Genomic DNA, 26,919 nt, shown 5'->3' with positions numbered 1-26,919 from the left:
CGTCACTAGACCACCAGGGAACATCGCGTCACGTAAGTAGGGGAGGGCGATCCCGAACTCGGACAAGACGCACCGGAGCACCTAGGTTTTAGAGGAGGGAAAAAGGAAAATTTTTTTTTTCCTATTTCCCTCCTCTAAAACCTAGGTGCGTCTTATGGTCCGGTGTGTCTTATGGTCCGAAAAATACAGTATATTTCGATGGGAGGGGGGATGCAATGCTTTTGTTTGCCTAGGGCCCATCAAAAGGTTAATGTGGGCATTGAAAAGAGTTAAACCATTCCTCCCCCAAAAAACTTTCCGCAATTTCGTACAATCAACAGGACTCACCCATGTCGACTACTGCAACAGCATCTTCATTGGCTGCAAAGCCCAAATCCTGAAAAAACTCCAAACTGCCCAAAACACAGCAGCCAGACTCATTTTTGGCAAACCACGATTTGAAAGCACAACCCCACTCCGTGAAAAACTCCATTGGCTCCCTATCAAAGAATGAATACATTTCAAAGTCCATACATTGATCCACAAGATCCTCCTTGGAGTAGCCCCAAGCTACATGAACAGTTTGGTCGATCTTCCAGCCAGAAACGGGACCAAATCATCTGGAACATTTCTCAATCTTCACCTTCCCAATTGCAAAGGTCTCAAATACAAAACCTACTACCATCCAACTTCTCCGTTATAGGCAGCCAACTCTGGAACTCCATACTCAGACACATCCGAACAACCAAAAACACCTACCCTTCCGCAAGCTGCTGAAAAACTACCTCTTCAAACAAGCCTATCCAAATGACCCAACTTAATTCGCGAACCCAATCCACACCACTAGCATTATCCTTACATTAAACTCTCCCCCACATCTCTTCCTCTTGCCCTACTTTATACAATTATGTTATTTCTGTGATACTTTGTATCAGACATTGTAACTTTGTACCACACTTTGTAAACCGCACTAAACCTACATTGTAACTCTGTACTATACTTTGTAAGCCGCACTGAACCTGCTAACAGCGGAAAGAGCGAGGTATAAATGCTACAAATAAAAAATTAATCCTGCCCTGGCTGGAGGTCTAGGAGTGGGCTGCAGTATTGAGCAGGAAGAGGAATTTGGCAGACTGGATGATGCGAATATTTTACGTGATATCCTCATTACCTTCCAAGTCTCCAGTTATTTCAAGTGCCAGTAGTAGTACCCTTAGGTTTTCTGCTATCACCTTCTCTACCAGACTGTCACAGCGTGACAGCAATGCACGTGACGTACAAAGTTCAAACCACGCCCTTTATCCCCTATACTTTGATCCCACCCCTCTATGAGCGCCGTGACGGACAGTGCAGGCTGTATTTGTTGCCTACTGACCTCCTGCCTTGCCCTCTAGTTCTCGTGCGGCCCATCCGCGTTGGTCATGCGCTGGAGTCTCGTGCCCGCTGCTTGCAGCCTCTTGCTGTGCAGCCTTTGGATTGGAACACGGCGGGGCTGGGCGAGTAAAGCCGGGATCAAGGAATCGGGAGAGCAACTGCGTTACCCTCCGAGCAAAATCGGTGAGAATTGGAGGCAGGGACTGGGCGCAAGTTGTTAGGATGAGCGGAGGATGAAATAGCTTAAGTCCTAGAAATTAAGCCCATCCGCAGTCTGCAGATGCCATTGGGTCGGACGCAATAGTACTGCCATCTGCAGCTTAATAGGTGGTCCTGCTTTCCCTCTCCTACTTGCGAGACTGCAGCATTTGGGGGGAGGAGGGGCGGTGAAGGTAGGGACTCGTGAGAGCCTGATAGTTTTAGGAAGAAGTCCAGACTTGGTTTATATTTTATTTTTTTGCTCTACAGTTTCTCTTCATTTTGGCCACTGGACACCTAAGCAAGAAGTGCGGTTTTCTAGGCTACAGTTGCCTAGGGGTGATAGAGGAGAAGGGCTGAGTATTATGCCATAAGGCGAAATTCTAACACACTTTCTTTTGTAACTGTTGAATTGAGCGTCAACAAATTTGTTATGAAGTCAATATGATATATAAAAACCAAACCTGTGAATGTAAACTACTCAGAGGTAGAGAATGATATGGGGACAAAGTTTGACCCCGTCCCTGTGTGTTCTGTTTCCCTCCCCATCCTGTACCCTCCCCATGGGCTCTGTTTCCATCCCCAACCTGTCCCCGCAAGCCCTGTCTCTGTCCTCATCTGCAGAAGCCAACACTTACGATTTTATATTTAAATCTTTTTATTAAAGTATGAAAAGGAACAATATGCTGTTCAACTTTTCTTTATAAATCACATAGAAAACAATAATAATGAGCAACTATATAATAAACCCCCCTCCCTACCTCCCTCTACCCTTCCAACCCCAACAATAGCTGACTTGTATTATCCCAAGGAATCCTAATCCACCCTGTTAAAATGTCCAGGAGTGCAAAATACAACCCGTTCTGTATTCACTAGGGGGGGGGGGGGGGGGGGGGGGGGGGGGAACAGGCCTTGTGAAGCACTGTTATGATTTTTTATTCTGTGGCTGAATAAGTCATCAAGAATCTCAGGATTCAGTCGAGCCCTCCTGTCTTCCAAAATCCTTCCTGCAATAGAAGATGTCTTCTCAGAAGGTGTGCTGGTAGCACCTGTGCAATTAAAAAAGCAGGAGTATAAGCCAGTGAACATTTCATTATCTTAGTGCTTTGTTTACTTACTGATGAATAGTTTGTGGTTTACCTTGGTATGAAAGATTTATTAGGATTATAGCACCCGTGCAATTTTTATCGGTTGTGTCCAGCATGTTTGCTTCTTTTTTCCCCCAAGTATTGTCTGCATCAGTCAAACATAAATAACAGTCCAGTTCATTAACATGGCTCTGTCCTCATCCCCACCCCGTTTCCTTGGGCTCTATCCCCACCTGTCCCCGGGCCAGATGTCTTTCTCTACTCTGAGGTAAGACTCCCAGCACATGCTATTCGGTGCATACATGGTTTTTGAGGCTAGTATTTATGTGCAGAACAATATTTTTTGAAGTGATTTTCACACAGATAAGTGTTTATAAGAGATTTCTATAAAATATTGATATAGTTCACAGTGTTGGAAGTGTTTTTTTTTCTTGTTCAGCCAATGTAACCCTGAATTGGGGTTCTGACTGAGGCTTTTTCCTTTCTTTATTACATGAGTTCAGCTTTGATGGTTACCAATATATCTTACCTTGAGTGTGTTTGACATAATATTCTGTGAAGTTTTCTTTTGATTTTGATATATTTTCTCTGCTTTCTTCATTTTATTTAGTAACAGTTTCATGTCCCTGTTCCCATAAGCTATATTGGGAAAACCTAGAGTGACCTGCCATAAGGGCAAGGCCCTAGAACTTAGTCCTTTTGTCACAAATGCACTCGATTCAGATGAGGTGTCCAAAATTGAAGTTTTTACTGAACAAAATTTTTAAAATCCAAAGCACAGAGGGACATTTTGAAAGGACATCAATGTCAGAATTGGGACATCCTGCTCCTAACGTCCAAATAAAACCAGTCTATCTCGCAGCCATTTTCAAGCAGGAACTACATCGGGGTTTCTTGTTTGAAAATAAGTGAGAACGTCCAAAATGAATAGCCGTTTTGCAAATTGAAACATCCCAATTATTGAATGCCAGAAAAACAGGGACAAGGACGTCTGGTAGCATTTTTACAGAAATGGCCACACAGATGTCCTTGCAGAGCCGAGGGGCAGCCTAGTGGTCAGTGCAGTGGACTTGGGTGCCCCCTGTTTACAACTCTTTTAAATACCGAGCTTTCCAGGAACAGGGAAATACCTACTGTACCAGACTGTATACCACCTCAATAGTCTTCAGGCTTGCAGGTGTCATACATATTTAGGTACAGTAGGCATATGTTGCTTTCTGGAGGGCTCACAATTTAAAGGGGGAAAAAGAAAGCCGAACTGTGAATTGAACCTGGGTCTGTTGGTTTACAGTCCACTGCAGTGACACTGGTCAACTCCTCAGACCTGTTTTTTCCTTTGTTCAGAATATCCATCATACCTGATGCTGTCATAGAGCCTGGTTTTCCTTTCCAGTTTCATTTCATGGGAGAGGGAGGGGGACAGCAACCACTAGGGAATTAATAAGAGGTCGTGCTTTAATCCCTCCAGTAGTCAGCTGCTCACTCAGAGCATCCTTTTGTACCCTGCACATGACTGAAACAGGTCTAAATAAAAATGTCCTTCTGTTTAGACTTGGATGTTTCTTCCCGTTTGATTATCACTGTTGGACATCCTGATTTTGGGCCCTCCCTAGTCCCGCCCAAAACATGCCCACAACACACTCCCTTGCTATGTGAACAAACTGCAGTGTAGGATGTGAAAATTCTACTGTTCCAAAATTACAGTTTGGATGTTTTTTTTTTTTTTGTTGCCATTTTGAGATACCCATGTGCTTTGAAAATTAGCCCCATAGTCTTACTTACATTTGGAATTTGTGTACTGCAGTGAAGTAAGGGGTACAACCTAGGGAAAGGGGAATGGATTTGATATACTGCCTTTCTGTGATATAGTCAAAGCAGTTTACATATTATATACACATATTTGTTTCTGTCTCTAGTGGGCTCACAATCTAAAGACCTTTTTTTTTTGGGTTCCTGGGGCAATGAAGAGTTAAGTGACTTGCCTAGGGTCGCTTTACTCATACTACCCCTCTCCTCAAGTCGCTTCACTGGCTCCCTATCCGTTTTCGCATCCTGTTCAAACTTCTTCTACTAACCTATAAATGTACTCACTCTACTGCTCCCCAGTATCTCTCCACACTCGTCCTTCCCTACACCCCTTCCCGTGCACTCCGCTCCATGGATAAATCCTTCTTATCTGTTCCCTTCTCCACTACTGCCAACTCCAGACTTCGCGCCTTCTGTCTCGCTGCACCCTACGCCTGGAATAAACTTCCTGAGCCCCTACGTCTTGCCCCATCCTTGGCCACCTTTAAATCTAGACTGAAAGCCCACCTCTTTAACATTGCTTTTGACTCCTAACCACTTGTAACCACTCGCCTCCACCTACCCTCCTCTCCTCCTTCCTATACACATTAATTGATTTGATTTGCTTACTTTATTTTTTGTCTATTAGATTGTAAGCTCTTTGAGCAGGGACTGTCTTTCTTCTATGTTTGTGCAGCGCTGCGTACGCCTTGTAGCACTATAGAAATGCTAAATAGTAGTAGTAGTAGACAAGGAGCTGCAGTGGGAATTTAACTTGGTTCTCCTGCTTCTCAGGCCACTGCAACTAACCAGCCTTTCCTCTTCTGAGTAAATGGGCTCTTTTCTCTCTAAACTCCCCTGTACCTGAATTTCTCTCCTCTACCACTCTTTCTGCTGGACTGGTGGGGTTAGCATCAAAAAGGTAACTGCTTCTTGTGATCCTCCTGTCAGACTGGTGCATGAACACTTTAGCTTTTCAGAACTGCAAACAGGCATCTCTCTCATTCACCTCTACAGGATACTCTTTCTCCTGAGGCTGTGTTTCACGTGATCATAGGATCCAAGATAGGTACTTCCCATCTGGCTCCTTGTCCAGTATTTAGCTCCCCAGGGCACATGAAGAGTGGAAGTGGTGCCTGCTGGTGGATGCAAGTTCCAGGAGCTGAGAGACGCCACTTCTGGCTTCTTACTCCATTAACTATCTGGAGCTTCCTAACCTCCCCAGCAGTCTGCCACCAGCTCCTTGAAACTTCAGGTGGACTCACACTGACTGCTGTTTGAACTGCATCATTTGTGGTCACTCCTTTGGGATTAATTTTAAGCAGTGGGTTGTCCCTCCTGCTCTTACTCTGTTATGGTACATTCCATATGCTTCAAAGTGGAGAAACAAAGGCTCTAGTATGGAAAAATAAGGATACTCCCACAAAACAAACCATCAGTGATTTTAATTAAACAAACAAAAAAAAAGCTGCAGGATAACCTGGGCTTTTTTGTCAAATCTGACAAGAACAAAAATATTTTCTAGAGATGGGTAGATACATCAGCATTTACTATGTTACCCCAAACTTGGATGTGTCCTGGTGGGCAGGGATTATTGTATTTTTTTGTTTGATTTGTGGCAGTGTGGATCTTAAAACTAGGTCATTGATTTATTTGCTCCAGTGAGCTTCCACCTCCTTAAAGCTGGCTGCTGTGTTGTGCAGCTTGCTGGCTGAATCCTGGACTGGGGCAGGCTAAACAATACTGAACTGCCAGTAATGCATCTTTGTATGCGTGGGAAATTGTACTGGGTCAAAGCAAAGTAAATATTAACAAAATTAAAAAAGCAGGAGTATAAGCCAGTGAACATTTAATTATCTTAGTGCTTTGTTTACTTACTGTTGAATAGTTTGTGGTTTACCTTGGTATGAAAGATTTATTAGGATTATAGTCCAAGATGATGACAGCATGCACTGCAGTGCACAAACTGGATGTCAGCCTGTTTCCCTAAGAAGCTAATATCAACTCTTCATAACCTTCCTAGCAGCTCCCGAGCAGGGTTTTCAGCAAACTCGCATTCTATCTGATTGGACAGTGGGGCTGTGACTTACTAAGAGTTTTCTCCCACTTTGCATTTATTGAGAGGGGGGACGGGGATGGGACTTAGTGAGTCAGATTCCTTTCTGTACTACATCCATAAAGAGTTCATAGCCTCTTTTAGGAAAGTAAACTTTAATTGAACCACATCAGGAGATAAACGGCCGCCAGTATGTTTCCAGAGGCACTAACTTAAAATTTATTTCAAAGGTGTGTCCATGAATTTATTCCAAAAAACCTTCAGGACATGTATGTAGTTTCATTGTGATCCAGAATTAACTGTGCTTTTGTTTGCCACTCCTTTCTTAAGCAATTATTGGAGCTGGGATAGGTGGCACCTCTACAGCCTTTTTCCTACGCCAGAAGTTTGGGAGAGATGTGCTGATTGACATCTTTGAGAGAGGAGAGGTGGGAGGCCGTTTAGCTACAGTACATCTGGAGGGACAGGAATATGAGGCTGGGGGATCCGTCATTCATCCTCTGAACCTGCACATGAAGAACTTTGTCAAGGATCTGGGTATGGAGCATGCTGGCTTTCCCATGACATTTTCAATGTTAATTGTAGCATTCTTCATGTGTTTTGAGAGAGTATAATTTCAGGCTTCGTTTTGGTTTTGTTTTGGAGACTTTGAATCTTTTTTTTTTTTACATTTGCACAATGAGGCATTATTACAAAACAATAACAAGAAAGTAATCTTTAACTAATCTTCCCATTACTCATATGTCAATGTTTCCCTCTCTGATAGCATGCGTTAATACAATCTTTGTGAAAGTAGCATATGTTATTACAATAATTGTAAAAGCATTACATCACACAAGTATCACAACTGTGGTATTACATTACTAATAAACCCCAAATCTTTTTATACATATATTCCTTCACCTAATCACAGTAAGCCCACACTTTTTATGTTTTAGTTTTTTTTGGTAGTCTCTTGAATTATAATCTAGTAATACAACTGTTCATTTGTGATAACAGTTAACTTTGTTCTAGCGATGCATCAACAATGCGGGACTGTAGGAGGTGGTACATTCCTCTTATTGTCTCCAAGAAGGTATTTATGTAGGCTTAATTTCTGACAAGTTGATACACTGCACTACACTGTGAATTATTCTTGCATATTTGTTTTCCTTCGGAGTGGGTTGAGTGATAAAAACTGTTTACTGTAACTCCTGCTTTCCAACTTTTAAAAGTACACAGGGAGGAGGGTATGGGGTACTTGGCCTACAAGGGTCATTTGTAAAGTTGAGGAAGGTGTGGGAGTCAGGGGATCTCTTGGGCCACTAGTGATGCTTTTGGGGTGAGGGATCTGGAAATGCACACTTGGGCCACCAGAGAGGCTGATGTGTCTGGGAGAGGAGGATTGGGGAGTTTGCACTAGTGTTAAGTAGAGGTCTGTCAACAACACCTCCAGTTGACACTAGTAAAGACCAATTCACTCCAGCTTGTTAAGCACACATTCCATATCATCAAGCAGATCAATCCATAGACTGGTGGGTTGTGTCCATCTATCAGCAGGTGGAGATAGAGAGCAATCTTTTGCCTCTCTATATGTGGTCATGTGCTACCAGGAAATCCTCAGTATTATCTCTATCTAGCAGGTGTGTGGTCACACGCAGCAGCTCTGGCTTGGTCTCCACGCCTATTTACTTAGGCTTTGTTGAGTACCTGGGGTTGAGGGCTCTTTGTGAGCAAGTGCAAACCTGGTGGTGCCAGGTCCCTCCTTTTCTCCCCCCTCCCGCTGGCTCCGTTAAAAAAAAAAAAAAAAGGGAAAAACAACAATCTTGAAGCAGAAAAGATTTTCCTTGCAGCTGCTCACTGGGCATAATTCGTTGCAGCTCGGAGCAAGAAGCAGGTAATTTTACCTTTTCCTAGGGGGCAGGGGGTTCCCCAAACGTTTCCCTCGTGGATCATGGCGTTGGATGGTAAGGGCGCAAAAAAGCGTGGGGATCGGAGGCAGAGAAGCCCTTTTTGGGCGCCCTTCCGGACTTTGCTGATTTAGCCGGTTTTTCCTCTGCTGGGGCGTCGACGGCTTTTCCCGCCTTAGGCGCCCATCCCCCGATATCCGCCCTTCTGACGTCGGTCGCCCATGCAGCTCGGACGGCCTCTGGTATGGCCGCCTTTGAGTTGGGCGGCGGTAAGAAGATGACGAAGTTTAAGCGCCATGCTTCCCGTATGGCTCCTTTGTGGAGTGACACACCGGATGCCATTTTGGATGCGCAGCGCACCTCTCCCCCGCTCTATGAAGTGGAGGTTGAGAGTTCCTCTAGGGCTGTGGCCCAGGTTGCAGAGGTGCACAGACAGGGAGGTTTCTCTCCCCGAGTTTATTTTGTTGCTGGATCAGGCCTTTCAACTGCAAAACGCTGCTCCTGCTCCCCTGTCAGATATGGGGGAAGAGGCTTCCCTGATCAAGCACCCTCGGGTGGATCTTCAGGTCTTGGGGGACTCTGTTTCCTCTGATGTAGATGAGGGCAGCATTTCTGAGTTCTCCCAAAGGTCCCTTGGGGATTCTTTTGAGAAGGCTGATCCGCGCCCTGATGGGGGAGATGACCCCTCTGCAGCGCGGCTTTATCGCTCAGAGGAATTGCCTAACCTGTTAGTTCAGGCTATGAGCATCTTGAGTATTTCCTCTCCGGAGGAAGGCCCTCCTTCAGCCTTGGCGGGTTCCGCTATTATGTTGGGAACCAAGCGCCCTTCCAGGACCTTCCACATCCATGAAGCCATGAAAACTCTAATTTCGGCTCAGTGGGATTCTCCAGAGGTGAGCCTCAAGGTAGCCAGGGCCATGACTCGTCTGTACCCTCTGCCAGAGGGTGAAAAGGAGGCCTTGCGCTGGCCGGCAGTGGACTCTCTAATCACTGCGGTGACAAAAAAGATGGCTTTGCCGGTGGAAGATGGCTCTGCCCTTAAGGATTCACAGGACAGGAAATTGGAAGCGGCCTTAAAGTTAGCCTTTGAGGCGGCCGCCTTGAGTTTGCAGGCCTCAGTTTGCAGCTCCTATGTGGCCAGGGCATGCCTGATGGTGGTGCAGCGGGCCTCCCCCTCGGATCCTTCCTTGAGGGCGGATTGGCTGGTCCTGGAGTCGGACTTGGCTTACTTGGCAGACTTGCTGTATGATATTTTGAGAGCCTCAGCTAAAGGTATGTCTCAGACAGTCTTTGCCCGTCGATGGCTTTGGCTTAAGCATTGGTCATCTGACCATGCCTCCAAATCCTGCTTAACAAAGTTGCCTTTTAAGGGCAGGCTGCTCTTCGGGGATGAGCTGGACAAGATCGTGATGGATCTCGGCAGTTCTAAAGGCAAAAGGTTGCCGGAGGTCAAGGCAAGGGCCAGCGGTGCTTGCCCTGGTTCCTCTAAGGGCCGTTTTCAAGAAGCCCCTTCGGTATCTCCCAGGCAAGTCGGGCTCCTCCTCCTTCAAGCAGAGGTTCTCCCCGAAGCAGCATTCCTTTCGCAGAGACTGCCACTCAGGAGGTTCTTCCTCCGGTCCTCCCCCAGGGTCTCGTACCCAATGACGTGGCCCTGGTCCATGGCCCAGAGCAGATAGGAGGAAGGCTGTCCTCTTTTCTGGGCGAGTGGACCAGGGTAACTTCAGACGCTTGGGTTCTAGAAGTCATCAGAGACGGCTACAAGTTGGAGTTCTGCCGGCCCCTGAGAGACGGGTTCGTGAAATCTCCCTGCAAGTCTCCCCTCAAAGTGCCAGCAGTTCAGCAGACTCTGGACAACTTGCTTCGCCTTGGGGCGGTGGTCCCAGTGCCCGTAGAGCAGCGTTTGCTTTGTGGTGCCAAAGAAAGGAGGCTCTTCTCGGCCTATTCTCGACCTCAAGGGAGTCAATCGGGCCTTGCAAATACGGCATTTCCGTATGGAGACTCTCCGCTCCGTGATTGCTGCGGTACAAGAAGGAGAATTCCTGGCATCCTTGGACATCAAGGAAGCTTATCTGCACATTCCCATCTGGCCGCCTCATCAGCGCTTCCTGCGCTTTGCAATGCTGGGCCAGCACTTCCAGTTCAGAGCCCTCCCGTTCGGGTTGGCTACGGCTCCGCGGACCTTCTCCAAAGTGATGGTGGTCATTGCAGCTTATCTCCGCAAGGAAGGAGTGCAAGTCCATCCCTACCTGGACGACTGGCTGATTCGAGCTCCCTCCTTTGTGGAGTGTGGGAGAGCGACGGACAGGGTCATTGCTCTTCTGAGCTCCCTGGGATGGATCATCAACCGGGAGAAAAGTCAGCTGCACCCATCTCAGTCCCTGGAGTATCTGGGTGTTCGGTTCAACACCCAAGTGGGCAGAGTGTTCCTGCCGGAGAACCGGAGCCTCAAGCTTTAGGCCCAGATGGGGCCGGTTCCTAGCCTCCTCAGCTCCTCGGGCTTGGGATTATGTGCAACTGTTGGGCTCCATGACGGCCACGATGGAGGTAGTGCCCTGGGCCAGGGCCCATATGAGACTACTACAGCACTCTCTTCTGCGGCGCTGGACTCCGGTTTTGGAGGATTACGCAGTTCACCTTCCCCTGGACCCGGTGGTGAGAAGGGCGCTAAGTTGGTGGCTGAGGTCAGACAAGTTGTCAACCGGTATGCCTCTGACATCCCCGGAGTGGATTGTCGTTACGACGGACGCCTGCTTGACGGGCTGGGGAGCCCACTGCCTAGGAAGGACAGCGCAGGGGATATGGTCGCCAGCGGAGGCGAAGTGGTCCATCAACCTCTTGGAACTTCAGGCTATTCGGTTGGCGCTTCAAGCGTTTCTTCAGGTACAGATACTGAAGCCGGTTCGAATCCTGTCAGACAATGCCACGGCCGTGGCTTATGTCAATCGCCAGGGAGGTACCAGGAGCGCCCCCCTAGCCAGGGAGGCCATGAAGTTATGCCAGTGGGCAGAGGCGAATCTGGACCAGCTGTCGGTGGCTCACATTGCGGGAGTCTTGAATGTCGAGGTGGACTTTCTCAGTCGCCATACCTTGGATCCTGGAGAGTGGCAGCTGTCTGCCCGGGTGTTCTCGGAGATTACAAAGCGCTGGGGCATGCCGACCTTGGATCTGATGGCGACCTCAGCCAATTGCCAAGTGCCGCGGTTCTTCAGCAGAGGACTGGACCCTCGATCTCTGGGGGTTGATGCTCTTCTCCAGCAGAGGCAGGTACAGGAGCTTCTCTACGTGTTCCCGCCTTGACCTATGCTGGGCAGAATTCTCGGCCGGGTGGCGAAACACCCAGGCCAGGTGGTCCTGGTGGGTCCAGACTGGCCCAGATGCCCTTGGTATGCGGACCTGATCCGGCTTTTCGTGGACAGTCCTCTGCGGCTTCCAGCGGAGCGGGGCCTCTTACATCAGGGTCCTATGGTGATGGAGGATCCCTCCCCCTTTGGTCTTACGGCCTGGCTCTTGAGCGGAAGTGGCTGAAGAAGAAGGGCTTCTCAGACAAGGTCATCGCCACTATGCTGAGAGCACGGAAATGCTCTACTTCTACGTACACCAGGGTATGGCGTACCTTTGTATCATGGTGCGAAGCAGGATCCCTGTCGCCCTTCACGGCGCCAATTGCTTCAGTGTTGGCATTCCTGCAAGAAGGTCTGGAGAAAGGCCTGTTGCTCAGCTCTCTTAAGGTCCAGGTAGCTGCTCTAGCTTGCTTCAGGAGTTGCCTGAAGGGTGTTTCCCTGGCTTCTCAGCCAGATGTGGTGCGTTTTCTCAAAGGGGTTAATCATCTACGCCCTCCTCTGCACTCGATAGTGCCTACATGGAATGTTAATCTGGTGCTGCAGGCCTTGCAGAAGCCGCCCTTTGAGCCATTATTGCAGCTGTCTCTGAAGGACCTGACGTTGAAAGCGGTCTTTTTGGTGACAATCGCTTCAGCCAGGAGGGTTTCCGAGCTCCAGGCACTCTCATGTAGAGAGCCGTTCCTGCGGTTCACGGAGGCAGGAGTGTCTATTCGCCCAGTGCCTTCCTTCCTGCTCAAGATTGTTTCTCGCTTCCATGTGAATCAGCAGCTTTGTCTACCCTCCTTCCGTAGGGAGGATTATCCAGAGGAATATTGTGCTCTCAGATGCCTGGATGTTAGACGAGTTATCATCAGATACTTGGAAGTGACCAACGATTTCCAGAAGTCAGATCACCTGTTCGTGCTGTTCGCGGGCCCCCATAGGGGTCTGCAGGCATCTAAACCTACCGTGGCACGATGGGTCAAGGAAACGATTGCGGCAGCTTTTGTGGCCACAGGGAAGGTGCCGCCTATCCAGCTGAAGGCTCATTCTACTAGAGCACAGGTGGCTTCGATGGCAGAGTCCAGGTCAGTTTCCTTGGAGGAGATTTGCAGATCAGCGACTTGGGCGTCGGCTCATACCTTCTCACGGCATTATCGCTTGGACATGGCAGCACGGGCCAAGGCCCAGTTTGGGGCTTCAGTGTTGCGTTCTGGGATTTCCATGTCCCGCCCTGGGTGAGTACTGCTTGGGTACATCCCACCAGTCTATGGACTGATGATATGGAAGGTAAAATTATGTATCATACCTGATAATTTTCTTTCCATTAATCATAGCAGATCAATCCATAGTCCCTCCCAGATATCTGTACTGTTTGTTCTAGTTCAGTTATATTTCAGGTTCAAGTTTAGACTTCAGTTCCTGTTTAGGAGGACTTCGAGTTCAAGTTCTTCCACTTGGATTTCCCTGGAGTTGGGACGACTTTGTGTTACAGTGAGCTGCTGCTTCTCTCCCCCCCCCCCCCCCCCGTTTCGACGGTGGTTGTTTGTTTTGTTACATTTGTACCCCATGCTTTCCCACTCATGGCAGGCTCAATGCGGCTTACATGGGGCAATGGAGGGTTAAGTGACTTGCCCAGAGTCACAAGGAGCTGCCTGTGCCTGAAGTGGGAATCAAACTCAGTTCCTCAGTTCCCCAGGACCAAAGTCCACCACCCTAACCACTAGGCCACTCCTCCAGGATTCATAACTAAATTATGCCAGTGCTCCCTCTCGCTTCGTGCGGTAGTAGGGTAGCTTTGTTTCCCTCTCACTTTGGCGGTGATGGGTTAAGCCAGCTCCTCCCGCGGTTGCGGTAGCAGGATATGCCAGTTCCCCCTGCGTCAGCGGGTGTGGGTGCCCCCCCCCCGCTTCGGTGGTGGTTGGGTGGCGGAGTGTCCCTTTGTGGGTGTAATTCTCTGTTTGGTGATTCCTGCGGATGGAGCTTTGACATCGATTATACTGAGGATTTCCTGGTAGCACATGACCACATATAGAGAGGCAAAAGATTGCTCTCTATCTCCACCTGCTGGTAGATGGACACAACCCACCAGTCTATGGATTGATCTGCTATGCTTAATGGAAAGAAAATTATCAGGTATGATAAATAATTTTACCTTTTTTCCAGTGGGCCGATTTTTCCATAGTATTGGTTACTTCATTGGGGAGCTAGATTTTAGTTTAGACTTGTGTTAGGAAACACACGCTTAGTATAGTAACACTTTCATACGTGCAGCAGGATCCTCCCCTTGATTTTGTGATGGTACACTGTAGAACTGAAGACCTAAGAAATGGATGTACATATCCTCCAGCGTTTAAAAAGCAGAGTTGCCTGAACAAGGCTATTAAAGGGTCTTGTCTTTTTGCAGGTCTTTCAGTTCGTTCAAGCCAGACCAAACTCACAGGGATCTACAATGGGGAGGAGTTTGTTTTTGAGGAAAGTGAGTGGTTCATAATCAATATTATCAAACTTATCTGGAGATATGGATTCAGCTTCCTGCGAATGTACATGTGGGTAGAGGACATGATGGACAAGTTCATGAGGTAATTGGTGAGGTGATTCTTCTATGAACCATAAAATCTTCCAAAGACATTCATGGATGTTGATAAAGTGATGATGGGAAGGAGGTGGGATGACATGACTGCTTTTAATAATCTTGAAATGCTACATTTCGTTGCCTTTTCTTTACTAGACATGGTGACAAGAGTGTGTGGCAGAACCAGTCATTCAGCTTAATAAAATCAATCCAGAAAATGCGTTAGAAATTTTAAAATGTGCCTTTGTTGTGTAGAGTTTTTCTAATTATTTTCATCCTCTGATCTGCAGTGGGAGATTACCTGAATCATTTTTGAAAAATTGAAAGCAGACTTTAGCCTTGCTTTTGGAATTGTGCAAAAGTCCAGGACCAACAAAGATTTTCTGCTTTAGATGTCACTTTTAATTGTGTGAGTTTAAGCAAGTTACTTAAGGCAGGATTGTTAAAATTCACTTATGTTAGAATGAAACCGTGGAATAAGGAACCATGAGTAGGTGATTGTGTGGGTGGGAGGGAGTCTTTAATTCTAAAGCAGTACTAGGAAAGTTTATTAACTCCTTAGAATGGTCTGTTTTAGCAGTTTGTACTCCAAATATGATTAGTCTAATCTGAACCCCCAATATGAGAGAAAGATAATCCATATAAATTACTCAGATAAAAAGGATATGTTTTGATTATTCAATAAAAAAACTTCAACCATAAGTACCTTGCTGTGAAAAAGTATGTGATTCATTCATTCATTCAGTAACTGGTGGCACCTCCTTGAGCAGCAGTATCTTCAGCTAAATGTTTCCTGTAACTGTGGATCAGTGTTTCGCATTGGGCCAAAACTCCTCAAGGGCATTCTTCCACATGAACATCTTATTTCAGATTTTGTTCTAACATTTCAGTAGAGTTTAGGGTTTTGTACCAATCAAAAACACATAGGATCCAATATACTAGACCACGCTAGTGATTCCTGGCACAGCAAATGAGAGGCTATGGGCTTCCTCTCATTTGTTGAGCGGGAATCGCTAGCGTGGCTTTGTAAAAGAGGCCCTAAGTTTCGGCTGAAAATTCGCCTAAATTTAGCTGCTCTAGTTATGTTTGTACATTTAGGACTGCCAATCATATTCCTAGGTGTAGGAGACTAATTTAGGTGCCTAATGATGATGGGGTTTTTTTCTCTGTTCCTGTTGCCGCCCACTTTCGGACTCCTACAGTTAGGAGTTCAGTGAAAGTTTTGAGAATACATGTAGGAACTCAACCCTAGTAAATTTTCACAGAGGCCAGTTTAGGAGCCTAACCCTCTGAAAATTGACCCCTTAATCTCTTCTTCCATCATTGTATAATAGATATACTCAGATGTTTGGATCATTGTTTTGCCGCATGACCCACTTCTTAGCTTCAGCTGAAGGTCAGATTCCCTGACATTGCCCTCCTAAAATATTTTGATACGAAGCAGAATTCTGGTTCCGTCAATGAAGACAAGTTGTCCAGGTCCTGATTCAGCAAAGCAACCCCACACTATGAAGTGGAGATCTTGGTTATTTTCATTTATGGCTCCAGAATCATAGAATATTCACTTATTGTTTCACGCACTGATTTTGAATTAGTCTTATTGAGGACTCACATTTTTATGTATTTATTTATTTAACAATTCTATACTACGTACTGGCCTAGAGAGCCTATTGAAGCAGTGTACAACAAATTAAACCATACAAACTACACAAACCCCCATAAATCACCCCCAGCCAACGGCAGCTAGCCTAAAACATACTACTGTTTAAAATAGCTATGTCTTTTTATGCCTTGTGGAACTGGTAATAGCTTCCTGGAGAGTTGCATAAAGAAACTTGTTCTATGATTCTGGAGCCACAACTGAAAATGCCCGAGATCTCCACTTCACCTATTGTACCTTCTTCAGTGTCTGTACGTCCAGGAATGCCCCGTCTTGAATGAAATTGATGCCTTGGTACGTGGGTAACTAGTTTTTGCAACAAATATACTGGTCCTTCACTGTGTAGTGCTAGAAAAGTCAAAACATAGAAGTTTAAACTTCACCCGAGCTTGCACAGGCAACCAGTGTAAGACACTGAAACAGAGGTTGAACCGACTGCCACTGAGGTACCTTAAAAATCACTTGTGATTCTGAGTCACTTATAGGCATTTCCGAAACCTACCTGGCAAGCCAATATATTACACATTAATGCCTGAAATGGGGAGCACTGACAATTGGACCAGCAGCTGAAACAGATCAACCAGTAAGGAGGACTTTGACACAGTGTCTGCAATTTATCTCTCACTCTTTCAGCCACCTGGACCTCCCCCAACAAAGCCCAATTTCAAAAACAAGTGCTGTTCTGCAAATATCTGCTTTATTTACATAGTGTGTATTTGCAAGAGGACATACTCAGGGGCGGACGTAGGTAAGGCTCTCATTTAACGTACATAACTTACAGAGGGGGGGGTCCTTTACAAAGGCGCAGTAGCATTTTTAGTGCACTCTAATATTAGCATGCACTAAATGCTAGAGATGCTCATAGTAATATATGGGCATCTCTAGCGTTTAGCACACGCTTATTTTTAGCGCGCGCTAAAAACAGTAGTGCGCCTTTGTAAAAGGACCCCCAGAGTGTTGTAAGTTATGCACGTACCTGCTGCACTTAGGTGCTTACATTTACCCCAGCTCTATGGCAGGCATGTGTAAGGTATTGTTAATACTCAGTTACGCTAGTATTCTGCAAAGGAAGGTAGGTCCCTACTTTCTTTATAGAATAGGCTCCTATTATACACCCTTCAAGTGCCTAATTGGAGGTTCCCAGTTATAAAATTATCCTTGTTATTCTTACTTCATATGTGTTGTCTCTAACATGGAATTGTGTAATTTTATAAACTACTTTCAAATAATAATGGTATGATGGTAAGAACTTGTAATTCTCATAAACTTTTTATTAGTGTTGGTAGTTCCCACTTAATTATCTGGGCAATACGAGAATGGTTGAACCATCATTCTCAGGCTCCTTAGATTTATCAAATGACTCCGTATCGTCCAGACAGGCTGGACTAGTCCTGATTTTACTTCCAGTGTATTTATGAACTTATACAGTACAGTCTCAATTATCCAACGTAAATGGGACAGACCTGTTGTAGGATAAGTAAAAAATAGGATAATACAGAAACCACTGCATAAACCCCTTAAACAATGCATAAACAAAGACATAGAGATCCTGATTTTCAAAAATTGTTCGAAAACAAACATTTTTAATATAAATAAATTGATGACATTACTGGGGGTTTCTGGTGGATATGCTGGATGGTCAGATTAGGAAAGATCAGATAATTGAGACTACTGTAGTTCCAGTGTGAGAAAAGCAATTTATACATGCGAGGGGAGTGAAAGCCAGGACTGGCCAGGTGACTCAAGCTAGTTCATAACCCAGCTCATTCTTTTCTTTCTTATTTTTGACATGCTTCTGAGAATCAGTAACATAGTTTTCCTCCTTCCTTTTTTTTTTTTTTTTAATAATTTAAGGATCTATCGCTATCAGTCATTTGAGTACTCCTTCAGCACTATAGAATCACTGCTTCATGCCCTGGGAGGGAACGACTTCACGCAGAAACTCAATTGCACCATTGATGAAACGATGCAGAAAGCCGGCTTCTCTGAGAAGTTCATCAGTGAAATAGTCACCCCTGCTATGAGGGTTAATTATGGCCAAAGTGCAAAAGTTAATGGCTTTGTAGGTAGGTAAAATGTCTTCCTTAATTTTTTTTTGTCTTGGAACAAACTTAGATACTTCAATTATAAAACATTTGCTTTCTCCTTACTTAGTAAAAAAGCCCCTATGCAAGATGTTTTTCAGCAACAGATACACTAATGCCTGTTTCCAACCTCAAAGAAACTCTCCTGAAAGGCTGTGATTTACTAAACAAAGCATAGAATCAAAGATACCCTTTGATGGGTTCTTTAATAGCAAAAGGGAAAGAGAAGAGGAGGAGAAGGACAGGGAAACAAGACCTTTTGATACAAAAAAAGTGAAGAAATTAAGCTAAAAGATGACCATATCATGCCTCTCTAATATGCTTGATGATGGCTTAATGGTAACACATTTATATTCCATCTCTATCTGAGGCAGAGCACAATAAAAACACACATTATCAAAAGAAAACATTCCTAATAATAATAAATGATCACAATATTGTACTCTCCCCCACTCCACAAACCTATCCCCACCCTGATGCTCCATATCAAACCACAATCATTCAACGCACTCCTGTCCTTCAGATTGCATATATTGGGGAAAAAAGGTGGCCCTTCAGTAGAAGATCCAAGAGGAAAATAGCAGGTGAATTAGTAGTGCAGCTCTTTTGTAGAGATACGACTAGAGAATGACACGGGGACAAAATTTGTCTCTGTCCCCGCCCCGTCTCTGTGGGTTCTGTCTCTGTCCTCGCAGGTCCTTTCCTGTCCCTGCCCGATCCCTGTGGGCTCTGTTCTCATCTGCAGAAGCCTCGAACGCTTATGATTTTATATTTAAATCTTTTTATTAAAGTAAAAAAAGGAACAATATGCTGTGCAACGATTGTGTATAAATTACAAATAGAAAACAATAATAACTAGCAGCTATAATAACCCACCATCACCACCCTCTACCCTTCCAACTCCAACAATAGCTGACTTCTACCCCAAGGAATCCTAATCCACTACTACTACTTATCATTTCGATAGCGCTACTAGACATATGCAACGCTGTACACTTGAACATGAAGAGACAGTCCCTGCTCGACAGAGCTTACAATCTAATTAGGACAGACAAACAGGACAAACGAGATAAGGGAATATTAAAGTGAGGATGATAAAATATGGGTTCTTAACAAGTGAACAAGAGTTAGGAGTTAAAAGCAGCATCAAAAAGGTGGGCTTTTAGCTTAGATTTGAAGACGGACAGAGATGGAACTTGACGTACCGGCCCAGGAAGTCTATTCCAGGCATAAGGTGCAGCAAGATAAAAGGAACGGAGTCTGGAGTTAGCGGTGGAGGAGAAGGGTGCAGATAAGAGATTTACCCAGTGAACAGAGTTCCCGGGGAGGAATGTAGGGAGAGTGGAGAGGTATAGAGGAGCTGCAGAGTGAATGCATTTATAGGTCAATAAGAGGAGTTTGAACTGTATGCGGAAATGGATAGGAAGCCAGTGAAGTGACTTGAGAAGAGGGCTAATATGAACATAACGACACTGGTGGAATATTAGTCGTGCAGCAGAATGTTGAACAGATTATTATTATTATTTGTAGCATTTGTATCCCACATTTTCCCACCTATTTGCAGGCTCAATGTGGCTTACATTTGCCTTAATGGCAAATGCCATTTCCGGGTAACTGAGTTACATATGGTATTACATTAAAGGTGCATATATACAAGGTGACATACATGGAGCATAACATATATGAAGCAGATCATGGTATATATATACATCGTGTACATATATATAAGGTAAAGAAGAATAGATAATGGTATTGTATGAGGTTCCTGAACAATAGGTTGGCTTGTAACATACATTAGGTCATTGTAAATAGATCTTATTCAGTTTAATGTTTAGGGTGGTATTGCTTGCTTGTTAATATCAGGGAGGTTAGCCTTCTGTGTGATAAGAGATCGGTTTTGTATAGATCGTGTATAGTGTTATTATTTAGTATCTAAGATCTTGAAAAGATCTGTTTTCAGTAGCCTTCGGAAGATGGGTAGGTCTTGTGTTGTTTTTATGGCCTTCAGTAGTGCGTTCCATAACTGCGTGCAGATGTATGAGAAACTGGTCGCGTATGTGGATTTGTACTTTAGTCCTTTACAATTAGGATAATGGAGATTGAGGAATGGAGATTGAAGAGGAGAGAGATGACTAAGTGGGAGACCTGTGAGAAGCAAGTTGCAATAGTTCTATATGCCCTAGAGGGGAGAAATATGCCCTGTCTGTGGATGAATAAGAAGTCATCAGCAATCTCAGGATTCAGTCTAGCTCTCCTGTCTTCCACAGTCCCTCCTGCAATAGAAGATGTCTTCTTAGAAGATGTGCTGGCAGCAGGATGTAAAGGCTCCCCCATGCAAATTTTGCTAGCTGTGGCCAGCATGTTTGCTTGTTTAAAAAAAAATATATTGTCATCTGCATCAAACAAACATAAGTAACAGTCCAATTCATTAATAGGCTATAAAGTAGAAAGTGACACGGGGACAAAGTTTGTCCCCATCCACACGGGATCTGTCCCCGGCACCATGTCGTTCTCTAGATATGACCATACTTTGTACAGTATTTTGCTTTCAAAAATAGAAACCATTGGTGTCTGGACAAGCCGTGGGCAGGAAACTATAGGGAAGCTTAAGGCAGTCATCAATCGAGTGGAAGTTTTTTGCTTGGATTGTCATAAGATGTAGTCGGAGAAGAGTGGTAATCTTTTCTTGGCAAATTTCTCAGCATTAAGGTAGTATTCCTGTTCTTCTTAGCTCTGAGACTGCTGATTTTGTTTTCGTCCAAGATTGCTGTGCCCTGTGTATTTGTTGTTTAAGAAGTCTTAGACCCTAGCAGTAATACCAGGGATAGAGGTGCCAACTAGAGTAAGAGAGAGGTTTAATTAGGGCCATGGTACTTACTGCAGTGGAAATAATAGATAACCATTCTTATGTATGCTCGCCCAAAGAAACAAGGGGGATTCTGAGGCAGGAACAAGATTACGTGAAATTTTGTAAATGTTTGAAGAAACGGGTATTTGATAAATATTTGTATGGATCTTCTTGACTTTTATTGATGCCATTATTATTAATTACTGTCATTTTCTATTTTATTGTTTAATTGTAAGTTCCCTCTTATTAATTTTATGTTTAACCCTGAGCTGAAGGTTGAGGTGGTAAATAAATTGTTAATTGTAAATGGTTCAAAGAAGCTTGGAAAGAGAGGGAGGGCAGAAAACTTCCAGCATAAGTCGGTCAGCCTCTGAGTGTCCATTGATTTGAAGTTCCTTGTGTTTTAATACAAGCAATGGCCATGGGTATCTGGATGTGGTAACAGCGGTTAGCGTATCTGGGTTTAAAAAAGGTTTGGACAAATTCCTGGAGGAAAAGTCCATAGTCTGTTATTGAGACATGGGAAGCAACTCTTCGCCTGGGATTTGTAGTATGGAGTGTTGCCACAATTTGGGTTTCTGCCAGGTACTTGTGACCTGGCTTGGCCACTGTTTGGAAAACAGGATACTGGGCTAGATGGACCATTGGTCTGACCCAGTATGGCTATTCTTATGTTCTTATGAGATAGCCTCAATGACAGCATTACTAAAATAAAATGGTGGATGGACCATGATAGAGGTGATGGGCCTAGTGGAGTAAGCTAATCATCTATTCCCAAAGAAAATAAGAGATCAAGATGTCCTGCTTGATGCGTGGGAAAGTGTATATAGTGTGAAAGCCCTAAGGATTTCATTATTACAATAAACTCCCTATCTCTGTATGTGTGCATGTGTATATATCTGTCTCTAGACAGATATCACAAATCAGAAGTCTATTTTCTAAAATTATCACAACACATGCAGAGGCTCACAAAAACCTTTATTCTATGCAGATTAGTGGAAAGTGTGCATGTCTTACCTTTCCATTAAGCACAGGGTGAGCGTATGCTGGGGAGCTACCTTTTTCTGGTCTGGGCCTGGAGCTTTGACAGGCTGTACCCCAGCTACGTAGGTTGGGCTCTTGTCCCTTAAAGAGGACCAGGGACTTCATCTCTATACCACCTTCACAGGGCCAAACAAACTAATTTTTAGCACCACTTCCAAGGTCTCTAGTTTTTGATGCATGGCCCACTCCATTCCACTGCCTGTGATTACAGAAATCCAGGTATGAATTTATAAATGCTTAAACCAGGGTTAAGAAATTCTTGGGTAACAAGTAGGCCAGTGCTTGTCAAATAATACCTAAGTAAGAAAAGTAGAAGTTAACACACATGAAATATGGGTCTCTACAAGATGGTACATTTAACGAGATGCCCAGGTTTCCCCAAGTTCTTCCTTGACATGTCATGTTTTCAAGACACTCCTAATAAGAGACATTTGCATGCATAGCGCTTCCATTGTATGCAGTTTTATATAATACATAGTCATTATGATTATGTTTATTTCAGCTTGATGAATTGCTTTTTTAACATGTAAATCAATGATGTACAAAAATACATAATAATCAATTAAAATGGAAAGAATGCCAATAAGAACAGGAAAGAACCTTTCATACAAAGATCAAATAACTGGAGAGACACAGTTCCATCCATTACACATCTGCTTGGTAAAATTACTCCCATTGACAGGGACGCTTTAGGGTATAAAGTTATTTAAAATAGTGGGTTTTCAAAAGGACTTTGAAACTTCTTCAAAGGGGGTTCAGATCTAATAACCAGAGGAAGGCCATTTCCATAGGAAAGGGGCCAAAAAATAAAGGCACTTTTTCTTGTCATTTCATAATAAGCCTGCCTAGAATTAGGTAGGAAAAGCCGATGGTTACTGATGGAGTACAGACAATCCAACCCATTTGAAGTTCTTGAGTACTGGGAATGGCTACCACAGATTTATGATTGGATTATGTATTTTATCAATATTTTATTTGTAAACCAGTTTGGCTTGTGTAGAATTAACAGCAAATAAATCAAGCAATTAACAAAAGCGTTGAGTGGTGGGTTCAGTTGCTGCTTCTTGTGTTGTTTAGCATACACAAGATAATTTACAACAGCCTGCTCCAAGAAGTTTGCAGTTTGCTTACCAAAAAGGTTAAAAGACTTGTTTACACTCGCATATTGAGTGGTGGTGGGTTGAGGAACCAGACTGGGGCTCTGTGTTCTAAAGTGCCTCTTGTGCTTCCTAGTATAGGGTTTAACAGCTTCCTGTGGATTTTCTTTCCTTTGTAGGTGCTGTATCTTTGGCTGGTACTGACTCTGGTCTCTGGGCAGTGGAAGGTGGCAACAAACTTGTGTGTTTTGGACTTCTTTACTCTTCCAAAGCCCAACTAATCTTGGGTACAGTTACATCTATAAAGGAGAAGACAAGGCCCCAGCGGACAGGTCAGTTCATGGCTGTATTAAGATAGAGGCTTCCTGGGTCTTAAATGTAGAGAGGGGAGGATCCCTGTCAGATTTAGGCCATGCCAGGCTGCTGGCAGATAGAAGCACCAGCAGAGAATAAGGGCTGGTGAAAGCTGTCACTGACTGTGGAAGTTTTGCTACTTACTCTTTGGAATTTCGGGAGCATTACTTCTCACCTATGCCCATCTCTTTCTGCTTGCCTTCCTGTGCAGTCAAAACTGCGAGGGGCTTTGTAGTTTTGTGAGACCCACCGACTGCAGAAAAGAACTGGCAGGAAGCAACAGATATGAATTGCTGTATACATACACCTCTGCTGGTTTGATGATGGGATAGAAGGGGAAAATGAGTTGAAGATAATTATTCAGAGAGCAGGTGTGATGATGTGAATAGGGTAGGCTGTTTACATCAAAGAGGTACCCACGGTCCTTCAAAAGCATAATCCTGCCCTTTATCAGTTAAAGTTTGAAGGAAGTTATGCTTAGTGGCATGAAGGGATGGAAAGTGGGAATGGAAGGGGGGCGGGAGGGGGTGGGGTGGGGGGGAGGGAGAGGGAGGAGGGAGGGGAAATTCCTGTATGGCTATGGTGGCATGATGAAAATAAGGAAGATCTGGGGGGTAGGCCGAATAAGTCTGAAGAGGGATTCATATCGAGCTGAGAGGGTGGAGGCTGGGACACTCTCTCGGAGTATATTGCAGGGAAACAGACAGGCAGTGGCTACAGAAAGAGGGGTGACATGACAACTTTACAGATAATAACATGGAATGTGGGGGGTATATCCTCTCCGATCAAGAGACAAAAAATACTAAAAACACTGAATGATAAGAAAGTGTCCATAGCATTCTTGCAGGAAACGCACCTCACTAGGGAAGAACATAAAAAGTTGAAAGCCTGGTGGGTGGGGGAAGTGTACGAAGCGGCAGCAGTCAAAAAAAAGGGAGGAGTAGCGATCCTAATTAGGAAAAACCTTAATGTGGAGGTCAAAAAAGTGGTGGCAGATCCAGGGAGGAGATATGTCCTTGCATCAGTGGTGGTGGAACATCAACCATTAGTGTTGTGTAATATATATGCTCCAAACAATTTTGATAAGCGGTTTGTAATGTAGCTTATTCGCAGGATACATACAATGGGTGAAATACCATTAGTGGTGGGAGGGGACTTGAATGATGTAATGGACCCAATATGGGATAGATCTAAACCGACAGGGAAGGAACTGAATAGAAGGGAAAGGGGCACTACGAGGGTATGTGATGCATTAGAATTGGTAGATGTCTGGAGATTGTTACATCCGATAGATAAGGACTTTACACACCTCTCCAGAGCTCATCATACACTATCTCGAATAGATCAGTTAAAGTTTACTGTGTGGCGTTTTGGAGTTTTCAGGGGCTCATCAGCTATGAAACTTCAAAAACAACTAAGCTGATGCCTGTTCTGCTGCAGCTTTAGACTATTTTGGGGACCTGGCAGTTTTTTTGCCTGTTCCTCTGTGCCACTGTTGAGTCTTCATTCACAATTTTTTTTTTTTTTGGTTACATTTGTACCCCGTGCTTTCCCACTCATAGCAGGCTCAATGCGGCTTACATATTATGTACAGGTACTTATTTGTACCTGGGGCAATGGAGGGTTAAGTGACTTGCCCAGAGTCACAAGGAGCTGCCTGTGCCTACAGTGGGAATCGAACCCAGTTCCCCAGGACCAAAGTCCACCACACTAACCACTAGGCCACTCATCCTGTATTTTAAACTCTTTCCTTCCAGCAGCCTAGGCTAGCTATCATATTGACCATCTTCAGCTAGGGGCCACTGATCAGAGCACCTTCCAAATCCCAGTATATGTGTACTCTAGGCACAGCTACTATCTAGTAAGCAATGTGGGATGGGGCCTGTGAATATTGATTTTAGGGCAGCCCTTGGATAGCCTGGGGAACAGAATCCAGGTTTGGTATTTTTTGTTGGTAAGAAACTAGAATAGCAAATACCAATATGTAGTAGGAGGAAAACTGGGATAGGATGTTTGCACCAAAGCCCTAGAACCAGCTGATAATTAAGTGGTCATAACACTAGCTGGCAGGAGGTGATGGCTTTGATCTAGATTCATAGGGATAGGGTTCTTTTGGTTTCACTGAATGCTAAATCAGAGTATGTTAAGTGGATCAGACTATATAATCTGATGAAATTACCTCTTCCTCTTTGTGTTCTTGCAGGAGGTATACTCAAAATGTATGAAGTAAGCTACCAGACGGCATCAGGCACCCTTTCAAACCTATATGACATTATTATTATTGCTACTCCATTGAATCATGGTATGTCCAATATCCATTTCCTTGATTTCAGTCCCCCAATTGAGACATTCCAAAAGAATTATCATCAGACCGTGGCCACTTTCATCCACGGGCGTATAAATGCATCCTTCTTTGGCTGGCAGGATGGCTCTGATTTTAATTTAGCAGACATTTTGACCACAGGAAACTCCAAGTTGTTCCTGAATAGCATTGGTGCAGTGTCTCCAGTGAAGAGCACGAATGACCACACTCTGAAACCAGCATCCACTTCCTGCATCTGGAAAGTGTTCTCACCTGAATCACTGACAGAGGAGCAGCTGCAGCTGTTGTTTACTTCGTATCATTCGGTGATAGAAAGGAAGTGGCTGGCCTACCCTCAGTACAACCCCCCTGAAAAGTGCCCACCTATCATTCTCCATGACCGGATGTACTATGTCAATGCCATAGAAAGGGCAGCCAGTGCCATGGAAATGAGTGCCATTGCAGCCAAGAATGTGGCACTCCTTGCTCACCACCATTGGTATAACAAATTGGACAAGATTGACCAAGAGGATTTAAATGAAAAACTCAAGTCAGAGCTATGAGAGAGTTGAATTTGGGGAAGATGAAGAGGCAGGCCTTTTCAGACCTATCTGGATGAGAGTTAGCAGCAGCCTGAATTCCCAGTCTGCAAGAAGACTAAAGCATATAAATTAACACTGTTCTTTCTCAACAGGGGGATGGGAGCATCCACTAATGTTAATAGCCAACAAAAGTAGGACTGGTTCTATATTTTTCTAATACATCCATCATGAATTTCTATTAGTTTTAGCCAGGGCTTCCATTTGTTTTAACACACCTAAAACATGCAAATTGAATATAGGTACATTAATTCATAGGTTAACAAATTAAATTGGCTGTATAGGCACTTGTCAATACAAAAAGCAAATGTCACCCAAGCACAGTTGTGCTTTGCTGGTGCCTAGAGCTAGCCCTGTTCAACACTTTATGGGTTAGTGTACCTCCTTCCCCCATGCCCTACTTTCTGTATGAATAGAAAATGTGAACAAAAATAACTAGTATTTTAGAAACTTTTTAAAGATCCAGATAAGATGATAAAACTCAAAAACTTTGTACAATATGGTAATGAAATGTGTGTTTTTAAACAAATTGTATTTATCCTCAACATAGTTGTAGGCCAGGTACATGCAGTTAAGCTGTTTTTGTAAACAGCTGCTGTTAAAACACTTTTAAATCCTCTAGTTCTGATCAGTAAGCTAGCAGTAGGCTCCTGCAATCAAACTGGTC

General features: G+C 44.3%; 1 protein-coding gene across 1 annotated transcript; it reads left to right on the top strand.

The window, feature by feature from the left end:
* The first annotated feature begins 1,307 nt into the window (after positions 1 to 1,307).
* Positions 1,308 to 26,752, top strand: PCYOX1 (prenylcysteine oxidase 1). Its single transcript, XM_030201898.1, has 6 exons — positions 1,308 to 1,536; positions 6,811 to 7,017; positions 14,097 to 14,271; positions 17,779 to 17,990; positions 23,177 to 23,329; positions 25,555 to 26,752. The coding sequence occupies exons 1-6, from the start codon at positions 1,401 to 1,403 to the stop codon at positions 26,214 to 26,216; spliced, it is 1,545 nt and encodes a 514-aa protein (XP_030057758.1). The 5' UTR covers positions 1,308 to 1,400; the 3' UTR covers positions 26,217 to 26,752.
* Positions 26,753 to 26,919: the final 167 nt, after the last annotated feature.

Source organism: Microcaecilia unicolor, chromosome 4, assembly GCF_901765095.1.
Source record: "Microcaecilia unicolor chromosome 4, aMicUni1.1, whole genome shotgun sequence".
In the NCBI taxonomy this organism is placed as follows: Eukaryota; Metazoa; Chordata; class Amphibia; order Gymnophiona; family Siphonopidae; genus Microcaecilia; species Microcaecilia unicolor.
This window is presented reverse-complemented; position numbering and strand designations above follow the sequence as displayed.

Coding starts and splice junctions, on each gene's coding strand:
- PCYOX1 (XM_030201898.1), top strand. CDS start 1,401: ATGCGCTGGAGTCTCGTGCCCGCTGCTTGCAGCCTCTTGCTGTGCAGC. Junction 1,537..6,810: donor TTACCCTCCGAGCAAAATCG/GTGAGAATTGGA, acceptor TCCTTTCTTAAG/CAATTATTGGAGCTGGGATA. Junction 14,272..17,778: donor ATGATGGACAAGTTCATGAG/GTAATTGGTGAG, acceptor TAATAATTTAAG/GATCTATCGCTATCAGTCAT.